Source organism: Lucilia sericata, unplaced genomic scaffold (genome assembly GCF_015586225.1).
Source record: "Lucilia sericata isolate MDLA Ls3-8-SP2 unplaced genomic scaffold, ASM1558622v1 Contig000400F_arrow, whole genome shotgun sequence".
NCBI lineage: Eukaryota > Metazoa > Arthropoda > Insecta > Diptera > Calliphoridae > Lucilia > Lucilia sericata.
Window position 1 is genome coordinate 338,570 of NW_023994418.1, and position 14,187 is coordinate 352,756.

The 14,187-nt window shown below is 33.9% G+C and overlaps 1 protein-coding gene across 1 annotated transcript in view; it reads right to left on the bottom strand.

Annotated features, from left to right (window-relative positions):
* Nucleotides 1–6,488, bottom strand: part of LOC119604514 (MOXD1 homolog 2-like) — a gene marked incomplete at its 5' end in the record, with an annotated part of 49,662 nt that extends 43,174 nt beyond the window's left edge. Inside the window, 2 exon segments of the mRNA XM_037957193.1 lie at nt 6,326–6,469; nt 6,471–6,488. Coding sequence (XP_037813121.1) covers nt 6,326–6,469; nt 6,471–6,488 — 162 coding nt within the window.
* Nucleotides 6,489–14,187: the final 7,699 nt, after the last annotated feature.

Consider the following 14,187-nt stretch of genomic DNA (forward strand, 5'->3'; position numbering starts at 1 on the left):
TGGGCCTATCCAAAAAAAATTTAGTAGAGTAATTCATATTTAGACAAAATATATTTATGTCAAATTTTATCACGATAGCTTTATTTGACAATGAAATATGTGCTTTTAAGTGATTTTCGGAAGTGGGCCTTATATGGAAGCTATGACCTATAATGGACCGATCCGTAAAAAAATTTGTAGAATGATTTGTATGTATACAAAACATATTTGTGTCGAATTTTATCCCGATAGCTTTATAATTCAATGAAATATATGCGCTTAAGTGATTTTCGGAAGTGGACTTTATATGGGAGCCATGACCAATTATGGGCCTATCCTGAAAAAATTTCGTAGAATGATTCATATTTGCACTAAACATATTTGTGTCGAATTTTATCAAGATAGCTTTATTTGACAATGAAATATGAGCTTTTAAATGATTTTCGGAAGTGGGCCTTATATGGGAGCTATGACCAATTATGGACCGATTCGGAAAAAAATCGTAAATTGGTTTATACGTATACAAAATATATTCATGTTAAATTTTATCGTGATAGCTTTATTTATCAGTGAAATATGCGCGTTTGAGTGATTTTCGGAAGAGGACCTTATATGGGAGCTATGACCAATTGTGGACCGATACTAATCTACGTTGGTAGTATGATTTTTGTTGATATTTTATGTATATTTGAGGAAGTTATTAACGATAAATACATTTCCGGATATATGTACCTTTGTATGGGGGCTACGGGAAATTTTGGATCGATTGTTTTGATTTTCAACATAATTGCTCCCTGGGTAAAAAAATAACGTGTAACAAAATTCATCGAATTATCTTTTGTAGTTTCTGAGAAAATGACTTAATAATTACGAAAAAACGTAATTTTTTTCGAGGTAGTCTGAAATTTTTACTCATAACTTTTAACGTTGTGAACCGATTTTGCTGATTTTCAATACCAAACTGCTTAGGACAACAATGAATATTTTTTTGGTAAATTTGGTTTATTTCTTTTTCTTAGTTTTAACGTGAGCGTGTTTTAGGCAGACAGACAGACAGACGGACATAGCTAAATCGACTCAGAATTTCATAAGAATCAAGAATATATATACTTTGTTGGGTCTCAGGTGAATATTTCTAGGTGTTACACACGGAATGACAAACTTATATATACCCTCCATCACCACTGATGGTGGTGGAGAGTATAAAAATATTTATAATAATTTGTATATATGTATGAAAATATAAATTTCTGATATTCAGTATTAAACTTAAGAATATTATCAAAATTTTGATCGTGTTTGACAAAGACGGATGAGCAGAAGACGAACATAGCTAAATTGTCTCAGAAATTAATTTTTTTTTAAACAAAAAATTTCATTTAATTTGGTTTTTAAAAAAATATTAAAAATTTTAATTATTAAGATCGATCAGGAATCGAACCGGCGATGTTCAAGCTTGTCGATTCTCCGTTCAATCTATAACACCACTTCTTTATTTCAACTCTCGTTAACTAATATTTTCCATATAAAAATATCATGTTATTTTCTGTTTGTGCAAAACACTGCTGCTGAATAACTTTTATCAACACTGATGTTGCTGAATAGCATAAAAAATGAAACAGTAACAATTTCTCAATGTGATCATTTTATTTGATCGTGGGTTATCGACAGTTTTTTACACAAACAGGAAAGAAAATCTCTGTCAAGATCATTAGTTGACAAACAATCGTCAGACTTAATAGTGTAATGGATATGACGTAGAACTAGGAACTGAGAGATAGTGGGTTCAAACTCCTGTTTGATTTGGACGGTTTTTATTTAATTTTTTTCGAAAAAATAAATATTTTTAACTCCCTATGGTTTGTATATAACATTGTGGACCGATATCAATTTTCAACACAGTGGATCTGGATACACGTACCAAAAACTATATGTCTGACAAAGTTCATCAATATTTGTGCCAAATTTTTTATGAATATCATTATTTTGTAATGAGTAATATGCGCTTAAGTGATTCTCGAAAGGGGATCTTGTGTGGGAGCTACGACCAATTATGGACCTTTAGTAAAAAAATACAGTATTATTTCTGTATATACAAGCATTATTTGTGCCATATTTTTAATCTATATAGTTATTTGGTAATGAGTAAGGTGCGTTTAAGTGATTTTCGGAAGGGGACCTTGTATGGGAGCTATGGCCAATTATGAACCAATCGTAAACAAACTTTTTAGTAACATTTCCGTAGATAAAAGCAAGGTTTGTGCCACATTTTTTATATGTATATCATTATTTTGTAACGATTTAAATGCGTTTTAGTGGTTTTCTGCAGGGGACCTTGTATGGAACCTATGACCAAATATGGACCGATCGTAAAAAAATTTCAAGGTAACATTTCTGTATACAAAGGCAATATTTGTACCAATTGTATTGTATGTATATCATTATTTGGTAATGAGTTATGTGCCTTTAAGTGATTTTTGGAAGGGGACCTTATATGGAAGCTAAGACCAATTATGGACCGATTCCGAAAATTGTTTCCTTATTTGAATTCTATTGGCAAAAAGCTTTAATTTGTAAAATTTTGTAAAGATATCGGCATTATAACGGAAGTTATTAACAATAAATTAATTTCCGGGGATATATATGAAATTGTGAACCGATTTTTCCGATTTTTAACAATGTTGATCCTGGAACCAAGAGTTGTATCTTTGACAAAATTCATCAATTTATCTGCAGTAGTTTTTGTAAAAAGCACAAATAATTATGTGAAAAATCACAATTTTTTTCGAGGTTGTCTCAAATTTTTACTAATAAATCTGAACCTATTTCACCGATCTTCAATACCAAACTGCTTAGGATAACAATGAATATTTTGGGTGAATTTCATTGAGTTCCATTGCTTCGTTTTAACGTGAGCGTGTATTATACAGACAGACGGACATATCTGACTCAGAATTTCATAAGGATCAAGAATATATATACTTTGTTGGGTCTCAGATTAATATTTCTCAGTGTTACAAATGGAATGACAAACTTATATATACCCTATATCACCACTTATACCCTCTATCAGCACTTATTCGGCTGTGCCGAATTTTAAATACCATCCACCATAATCAGGTTACATAAATTATCAAATTTTAACGATTGATTAAAATTTACCATAAAATGTCTTTCATATTAAAAACATTTTCATTATGCCTTAAAAAATATCGTGTAGAAGAGAACTAGCAATTAAAAGAATATTTCATAACGTACTAAATTTAACGAATGCTAACACTATGCGACAAAAAAAATACCTGGGAAGTGACACTATTTTTCTGAAAGGTGGATCCGAGTAGGACAAGAATATGTTTTTTAAATTTGCCAAACACCTCCAAAATCTTGAGTTACAGGCAAAAACCCGCTTTTTCGTACCTTTAAGCACTTATAAGTCAGTAACTTAGTTGAATCTGAACTGATTTCAAGTTTATCTATGGATTTAGAAAGCAGAAGCTGAGGCCTTTATAATGACATATATTACGTTTATATATGTGTGAATTTCATCAGCAAACATATTTTTTATTTTAGTTATGCACCGTTGTCCAAGTTTGGAGTTGTTTTTTTAAATTATTTTATATAGGAACCGTACTATTTATCAATTGATTAGAAAACCCTGTCTATTCATAGGAAAATGCAACTTTGTTTTTAAAAATCCGTTAGCAATTGACGACGTTATTGATCTTTTTCTTAAGAAAATTGTTCATAAATTGATTTTCTGAAGGATGCTTTATATGGGGGATAGGGTTAAATATGGACCGATCCTCGAAAAATTTGGTGGAAGGATTTATGTTTATATAAAAGTTATTTATGCTGAATTTCATCGTGATATTAATATTTAGAGGAAAATTATTTAATTGAAGTCATTTTCTGAAGGAGGGTTTGTATGGGGACTAGGGTCAAATAAGACCGTATTGTCTAAAGAATCAGCAGTATCACTAAAAATTACAGCAAACTCATTTATACCGATTTTTGTATTGTTTGGACCTTATTTGACCCTAGTCCCCATTCAAATCCTCCTTAAGAAAGCGACTTTAATTCCATAATTCTCTTAATTATATCAATATCACGATGAAATTCAGCTTAAATAATTTTTATATAAATCTAAATCCTTCCTCCTAATTGTGGGAGGATCGGACCATATTTAGCCCTATCCCCTATCTTTCGGAAAATCAGCTTTGAAAAAATTTTGTATTAAGAAAGAGATCAATAATATCGTCACTTGTTAACGGATTTTTAAAAACAAAGTTGCGTTTTATTCATGAATAAACATGGGTTTCTAATCGGTTAATAAATAGTACGGTTCCTACATAAAATACTTTCAAAAAACATCTCCAAACTTGGACAACGGTGCAAAACTAAAATAAAAATATGTTTGCTGATGAAATTCATGAAAAATGGAAATACAAATGTATTTTAAATCTTTTTACATAATTCTGTAATTTGAAAGGTATAAGAAATTGTGATTCGATTTTCACGATTTTTTTACTGACAAAATTCATCATTGAACTGTAATAGTTTTTGTAAAAGACACACAAGAACAAGTTAGAGTGCTATATTCGGCTGTGCCGAATCTAAAATACCCTCTACCATATAAAAGTTATATAAATCATCAAATTTTAACGATAAATTTAAATTTACCATAACATATCCTTCATTTTCATTACGCCTTAAAATATACCATGTAATTCGGAACTAACACTTAACAGATGTTTACATAATGTAATAAATTTAACAAATATCATGGTTTAATAAATGTTTAATTTGTATGTATGTGAAAACGGAAATAAAGATATACTACAAAACTTTTTATGTAATTATACCCTTTACCTTCGTGAGAAGGGTATATATAAGTTTGTCATTCCGTTTGTAATTTCTATGATATAATTTTCCGACCCTATATGATATAATTTTCCGACCCTATAAAGTATATATATTCTGGATCCTTATAGATAGCGGAGTCGATTTAGCCATGTCCGTCTGTCTGTCTGTGTGTATGATGAAATCAGTTTTCAGAAGACCCCAGATATCTGCGAGATTCAAATTTCAATAATTCTATCGGAAATACAATCGATTTTCCGTTTAACGACTTATATATACTAAATACACATTTATGTCGAATTTTATCCCGATAACTTTGATTGTTAATGTGTGTTTAATTAATTTTCGGAAATGTTCCTTTATGGGAGTTGTGACCAATTATTGACCGATCAGGAAAAAAAATCGTATAATCATTTATATGCAAAAAAAAAAAAAAAACAGGTCGTATTTTACTGCAATAGATTTATTAATTAATGAAATATGTCTATCACCACTGATGGTGGTGGAGGGTATAAAAAAACAAATTGTCCTCCGCCAATGTGCAGAGTAGTCTCATTATTGTAGTAACACTGAAATTCCCTTTCGATAATGTGCAGACGAGTGTGATGTTAATCGTTTAATACTTCAGAAAATGTGCAGAAAAGTCTAACAAAAAGTTTGCCGATTATTCCGCAAAATGTCTAAGGGAAATTTAGAAATTCGTTAAAAATTCTGATAAAGTCTGAAAAAATTGTTTACTGGGTATGTATGTACATTAAGGAGGTCCTAAATTAGAAATTATTGATGTTAACTGTCTTGCTTTTTTTGTAAACAACATTTTGATTGTTGTTGTTTACATTATTTAGATGTAATTTAATTTCGAAAAACGAAAAAAAGTTTCGGTTAAATATAATTAGATTTATGATTCGGTTAATTACATTAAATATATACCTATCTCCGTAGAAGTTTAAAATGTATACATTTTTTTAACTAACACAAAAATTTATGATATTAAAAAAGGCCTCTCAAGACATCTCACAAGATATCAAAACTTCATATCATTCCTTTGCGCGAAACACGGAAAAATGTAAAAAGGGAATTTTTATCTATTAACTCATCTCTCCAGACACCCAGAACAAAAATTTTTACAAATGGTATCTGAGATAGAATCAAGCTTTCATTTTCTCCATCAAACGAGGCCACCCTAATGTACAAATATACATGCATATATGTATATGTAGGTTTGTAAGATGGGTTAGTATAAGTCTGCTTTCAATACACAAAAAGTTTAAATACATTTTCAATTCATTACTTTGAAAGCATAAAAAGTTTCGAAACTCATTTAATCAATGTTTTTAACAAAATATTTAAACAGCTTAAAACTTTTGAAAAAAAAGCGAAATGTGTCATTAATCAAGGTTATGGTGTGAGCGAGCATCTTTTAAAATTGTTTAATTTAATTTTACTTTTGTAATTCATTTATCATGTATAAAAGTTATTTACTTACCGTTATTGCTATGTCATGTACATTATCACAAGTATCAAGTTTCCTACGAAATCTTAGTACAGTATGCGTTCTATTTTCATAACCCAGCATAAGCATGTAGTCCTGTGAGGGGTCAACAATTGGCTCAGGGTCTCCATTACGTTTTTAAATGACGGTCCTGAAAATAAAATATTAAGTGATCCATAATTATAAAATATTTAACTCGTACTTTTAGGAATATTTAAATGGGTCTAAAATTGATATATCTATAAATTAGTAAAGAGAGCTTGCTGCCGAGTTTAAGTTTTGAATTTGGATCTCATGGGGCTTAGTCAGGCGTCCGCAAAGTAGGACACCTCGGGTATGTTAAATTTTTAAAACGATCCTGTTTCATCTATTACAGAATATAATCTCCTCATCAAGCGTTATAAAAACATCGTCGTGCCCATGGGTCCACCAGAGCACATGAGGTCCAAATTCTTAGTCGTTACGCTTGTAAATTTCAATACAATCGGCCAAACCATTAGATGTTATATAACTTTTTCCCTCTTTTTGTGTTTGTTTTAAGTGTGTCTATTTCCCTTATTAATGTTAATATATTTAAGTCAAATCAGTTGTGTTCTATAATTCAACAATTTTATATCCAAATAACTTCTAAAAAAGAGCATAAAAATTACTTCTTGAAAAACGTCTTCAGAAGTAATGAATTTAGAATAAAATAAAAAGAACATTCAGTACTTCCATAGAGTAAATTCTACTTATTTTTCGGTTCTTTGGAAGATGTTTTTTCACCTATTGATCCTAGCAAAAATTATCCAAAGGACTTTAGATAGCTATTTCTTTAATCATTCCAAAAATATTTTTTCAAAATTGGCATTTTTTGGCTCAAAAGAAAGCTTATCGGATTTACTCTGAGAGGTTTATAGTCGCTTAATAGGATCCGCGTTGAATGTCTATCAATAAAATTTTTAACTCAAGAACAAGATTTTGCAATATTTGGCACAGGTATTATTTTAATTTCCCCATTTTTTTTTAAAATGGGCGTTTTTCAAAAGAAAGCATAAACCATTTACCGTCATTATCCGGTACAGTTTGGTATTGAAAATCATCAAATCGGTCTAATAGATTCATAGATATAAGTAAAAATTTCAGACAACCACGAAAGAAATTGTGTTTTTTAACATATTTTTTTTACTTTTTACAAAAACTACTGCAGATAAACAGTGTTAAAAATCAGTTTTATAATACTTCATTACTTCCATACATTTTTCACACACATACAAATTATGTTAAATACTTAATATAGGTTAATATTTCTTAATTTAACAGTCTGTTATGTGGTAGTTCTGTTTTAATGGCATATTTAAATGCGTAATGAAAATGTGTATATAATATGTAAATATTGTAAAGGTAAATTTTTATCAATTCTTAAAATTTTATAATTTACAAACGTCATCAGTTTAAGATGGAGTGTATTTAAGATTCGGCAAAGCCAAATATAGCAGGTTATTTGAAAATCGAAAAAAAAATGTAATATTAATTTAATAACTGTGATTATTAGTGAATAAATAGTATTTTAATTTAGAGAATCAATTTAATAAGCAGAAATCGCACTTTCTCCTTTTGGGAAAATAATTACCGAGTGCTTTTACATAAGGCGGGGGAGTTTTCCAGACTCGGGGGAGTTTTCCAGATTTTTCCTACCGAGCGCGTCCCCGGGTGGCGGATAGGGGGTGGTGATGGACCATCTGTCCTCTCCCAGCTTTAATTTCACTTAAGCTGAGGGAGGGCAGATTGTCCACCACCTGGGAATATTATATTCCCCGCGGACCAAAAAACTGGAAAAAAAAAAAACAAATATGGAAAATGAAAATAAAAAGATAAAAGTTACGGTGCAGGGCCTAAATAACCCAGTACCGGCGGCAAGTGTTGATCTACTCGCGAGTCACGTGTCGTCGTCATCCTGCAATCGTGAGCAGAATACTACTACGGAGGTGGGTACCTTGGCCTCCGTGGCGGACAATGCGTCAAGTGTACAGCATGCCGCTGGCAAAAATATAGGGGTTGAAAGAGAACTCGGTACTCGAAAAGAGCTCTAAGCTACCTCAGCCTTTAAACATAGGTGAGGGTTCCGACTCTGAATCCTCAGATGATAATAATAATACCATTATAGCAAATCCCAAAAGGATGAAGTAGAGCAAATGGTTGAAAGAGGTGAGTGATAGCATAGCTAAACTACCTATTACTAAGAAAAGACTTTCTGGAGCACAGAGGAGGAAGTTGAAAAAGATGCTTCAGGAAATCATAGTTAGTCAATCCCACGACACTCCAAAGGAAAAATCGGACTCTCTCACAAGATCTGAGGCAAAAAGGATCAGGTCTCCCGAGGAGTTGACAACTGAGAATAAACCTAAGAAGAAAAAGAGCTCCCCATCTTCTAATACACAGTCGAAGCCAAGCCATACTTCACTCAAAGGAATCTCAAGTGAGAATCCTGCGAGTAAGGGTGACAACGCCAAGCCAGATATTCCGAAGACGAACACGTCGGCGAAATCAACCTCGAAGATAAGGGAATCTCAAAAGAAGCCCCGAAAAACGAGGAAGGAGAAGCTAGACGGAGGAAAAGGAAAAGAGCCGCCATCTTACGCCAAAGTTGCCAGAAGTAGGCACCGGGACGATCTCTGCTATGCAGTTTACGATGCCGGTAATCCGACAGGCAAAATTCCAATAGACCAACAGAGTAAAATAGAAGACCTGGTCAACAATAAGATAGTGGACCATGCAATCGCTTCAAAGGGCAAACAACCAATAGAGAGCGAGAGCTGCGAGTTCAGCATGGGCGTGATGTTGATGAGGTTGGCATCTCACCAATGTGTTAGCACCCTAAAGAACTTGGTGGAAAGTATCCCTCCTCCCTGGGACGGCGCTAGGCTGGGACTGGCAAAGAAGAGCGAGCTTCCGGTGCTCCTAAAGTCCACTGTCTACATAAAAGGATGGGGCAGTAAACTGGCTAATGAACGTATACTGGAAATTCTTGGAGGTCAAAATGCTGAGCTGGCCGTGGAAAAATGGGATGTCTTTTACAGGAAAGAAGAACCTGAGGGAACTTTATTTGTAATAGGTATCGACCAGAAATCCATGGCTAGTCTTGCCAAGAATAAAGGTAGGGCTTACTTCGCCTATAAATCTTTCATATTCAAAATTGGGAAGGTGCCGATTGGAAGGGCTGTTACAACAAGCCTCGGAAAGGACACTAAAAAACCTAGGACCACAGCATCAGTATCCACTACTGATAACGTTGAGGAGTCAAATCCTAAAATCGAGGAATTTACCATTAACTCGCCAGAAGAAAGTGTAGTTGCCCTTTCCAAAATTGGGAAGGCGCGATTGAAAGAGCTGTCAAAACCGGCCCCGACAAGGACACTAAAAACACCTAAGACAGTACCCAAAGCATCATTAGCAAGTACTAGCAATGTTGAGGAGTCAAATCCTAAAAGCGAGGAGGAAAATCACTCACCCGCCAGAAGACAGACCAGCAATGCTCTCCAGAATTGGGAATGTGTCTATTAAAAATACTGCTATTCCTATGCCTGATAAGGACACCGCAGTGCCATCAACAGTACTCACTGCATTAATAGCCACTTCAGGCTATCCGGAGGAGTCAAATCCAAAGAGCGAGGAGGTGACCACCAACTCGCTGGAAGACAGTTTAATGGATGACCATGATTGAGGTTATCCAAATAAACCTCCATCGGAGCGAGACAGCTACCAACGCTCTGATGGCTAAAATCAACACAGGTAAAATACATATAGCTTTAATCCAGGAACCTTGGACGATTCGCAACAAGGTTTCTGGATTAAATCACGTAAATTTCCAACTTTTCTACGCTGATACAGGATCTCGCCCTAGAACATGTATCTTATGTCACAAGAACTTATGTTTTCTCCTCTCAACAGGATTATCAACATCGGATGCAACGGTGCTGAAGCAAGGTCGTGGCAACATATTCCTTGCATCTATTTACCTGCCTTTCGATTCTCCGACACTACCACCAACGTCGGATCTGATGAAACTGGTTGAAGAGGCACAAAGGAAAAATAAGAAAATTGTAATAGGTTGTGATGCCAACTCGCACCATGTAGCTTGGGGTAGTACAAACACCAATCGCAGGGGACAAGCCCTCATGGATTTCTTTAATACTAAAGACTTGATAACATTGAACTTAGGTAATAAAGCTACCTTCGTCAATAGAATCAGAGAAGAAGTATTAGATATAACTATATGTTCAGAAGAGCTTATAAACGAAATTCAGGATTGGAGAGTTTCGGACGAGCACTCCTTTTCTGATCATCGGTACATAAGATTTAAAATACTAAGGCCACCACCAAAGCCGATAAAGTTTCGGAATAAGTCTAAAACCAATTGGACAATGTTCGGGACCTTACTAAAGAAACCGTTTAGGTCAGGACACTTTTCAATGTCGAAATAAAGAGGATATAGATGCCAAAGTGGAAACGTTCACAAGTGCCCCTGGTTGAATCGTTCGAGGACAGCTGCCCTCTGCGAGAGCGGAGATCTGCCCAGGAAAACCCTGGGTAACTGGGGAGATCCGGAACCTTGGGAAGACTCTTCGCAAACTATTTAACGGGCACGGCGTAAAAAGACCGCAGTATACTGGGATGAGTATCGTAATAAACTTGGTGAATATAAGAAAATCGTTCGAAAAGCCAAACGAGACTCCTGGAAACTTTTCTGTGAACAGGTAGATAGCGTAAATGACGTATCGAAGATAAAAAAATTCCTATCCAAAACTCATGTCCAACCGGAATCTATGATCGATGACACGGGCAGGAGGCTTGAGGATATGGAGGAGACAATGAAACTCCTAATGGATTCTCATTTCCCACCCGGTATATCGAATAACATAGATGAACCGATATTGGAGGAAGGGGAGGGTAACACGGAAATAGTTATTACAACTGACATGGTTAAAGGGGCAATCAAGAGCTTTGCTCCCTATAAAGCTGCAGGGCCGGATGGAATTTTCGGTTCACAATTTTTTATATCTATCATACAAAATTATATAAAAGGTTTTAAAATCTTTATTTCCATTTTTCACACACATTCAAATATATTAAAATATTTAAAATTTTATAATTTCTATAACATGTTGATAGTGGTGGATTTTTAAAATTCGGCACAACACTCTAACTTGTTTCCTTGAGTTTTTATAAAACTTGATATTGAATGTATATTATACATATGTTGTATTAAAGAAACGGACATATAACTAAAATGGTGGCGTTTCATAATGTCCGTGGACGTATTATTTAGAAAAAGCATAAGTTTACCAGGATACGAACCGGCGATTTAAAGTTTGTTAATTCTCTGTTCAATCCACATCACCAAACTAATATTTTTCATATTCATATATTGTTCAAAAAATTTTGCTGAATAACTTTTATCAATGCTGATGTTTCTGAAAATAAACAGTTACATTTTCTCAATGTGCTCAATTTTTTGATGATGTGTTAGCAACTGAGTCTAGTTGATATATCGACGTTGTGAGATCGAGTACTTTCTTGTTGAACAATTTTTTGTTCTTTTATTGTGAAAAACCCTATTTGTATGGGTGGTATAAGAAATTGTGGACCGATTTTTCTGATTGTCAACACAGTATTTCCCAAATGGGTGAAAATTTTTTCGAGGTTGTCTGAAATTTTTACTTATATCTCTGAACTTTATTGTGCTGATTTTCAATACCAAACTGTAACGGATATTATAGAATGTTTTAGATGAATTTCGTTAATTTCCATTGCTTCCTTTTAACGTGAGTGAGTTTTACAGATAAATTGATTTTGTCATTCCGTTTGTAACACATCGAAATATTGGTCATAGACCCACACAAGTAATATATTCTGGGCCCTTATTAAATTCTAAGACCATCTAGCCATGCCCATCCGTCTGTCCGTCCGTCTGTCTGTTGAAATCACGATAGGGCCCACACGGGAGACAGTTAAAATTTTACATAAATATACTCTATTTCTAAGGTTTGTTTGGTATTGAAAATGAGCAATATCGGTCCACGTTTTCCGATAGCCCCCATACAAGTGGACCTCCAAAAAACAGCTTTAACGGGAATAACTGTTTTATAAGTACGAGTATAGCGATCAAATTCGATATTAATAAGTTTTATATCAGCCAAAATCTTTCTACAAAATTTTTTGAGGATCGGCCCATAATTGATCCTACTCCCCATATACGGTCCCTTTCAGAAAATGACTTTAACACTCATTACTGGCCTAAACATTCGAGTATAGCGATAAAATTCGGTATAAGTAAGTTTCATATGAGCCAAAATATTTCTACGAAATTTTTTGAGGATCTGTCCATTATTGACCCTAGCCCCCATATTAGGTCCCCTACAGAAAGTAACTTTAGCACTCATTACCGGTCTAAACATTCGAGTATAGCGATGAAATTCGGTATAAGTAAGGTTTTTACGGACCAAAACCTCTCTATTAACTTTCCATTAGGATCGGTTTAAAAATATGAACATAGTGACAAAATTCGACACGTATAAATTTTATGTGATCCAAAATCTCTCTACCAAATGTACTGTGGTTCGGTCCATAATTGACTCTACCCCCCATATAAGGTCGCCTTCAGAAAATGACTTTCACACACATTACTGGCCTAAACATTCGAGTATAGCGATGAAATTCGGTATAAGTAAGTTTCTTAAGGACCAAAACCTCTCTATTAACTTTTTTTTAACTCTGAAAATGACTTTAACGCTCATTAATGGCTTAAAAATATGAATATAGTGACGAAATTTGTCACACAAAGGTTTTATGCGAGCCAAAATCTCTCTACCAAATTTAGTGAGGATCAGTTCATAATTGACCATACAAGGTCCCCTTCACAAAATGACTTGAACGCTCATTACTGGTTAAAAAATACGAGTATAGCGATAACATTTGACACAAGTAAGTTCCTCGCGAGCCCCCATATAAGGTCCCCCTTTAGAAAATTACTTAAACGATCATGCTGGCTTAAAATACGAGTTATGAAATTTGACATAACAAACTTCTATATGAACTTTAATCTTGCTACCGAATTTTATGCGGAATGTGGCGGTAATTCATTCTATCCCGCATATAAGCCCCCTTTAGAAAATTACATTACCTCTAATTACTGGCATAAAAATGCGAGTACATCGATGATATTCAATGTAAACAAGTTGTATATGAACAAAAATTGGTGTACAAAAAGTCATGAGGATAGATCAATAATTGACCATACCCCTCATATAAGGTCCTTTTTAGAAAATTTGATGGGGAGGATTCAGAAAATAACTATTAGAGCTATGAAAATCGGCATAAAAAAGTATATACTTAGGAACATAATTCTTCATTCCGAATCTAATGAAGACTGATCTATAACTGACCCTAGCGCCTATAAAAGGTTTCTTTCAGGAAAGAGTGTTCCTTATTTAAAATACGAGTATTGCGATCAAACTTGACATAAACAAGTTCTATACAAAACGAAATCTATGTACAAAATTTTATGAGTATCGGTTCATTATTGACGCATATAAAGGTCAGAAAATTACTCATACGTTAGTTCAAAAGAGCTCTATCCATAATTGACTTAAGCCATATTCCAAATATCACCCTGATGTTTATATGGGAGCATTTCTTTTACGGCATACGGTTTGATGGTGGGTATATGAGATTCGGCACAGCCGAATATAACACTCTCACTTGTTAGTTATGATTTGAAATTTTACAGTTTTTTCTTAAACAAATATACAATATGTGGTATCATTTGAAAGATTTTTTGAAGCCACTTCTAGTGGTGTTTAAAAATTTTGCATACA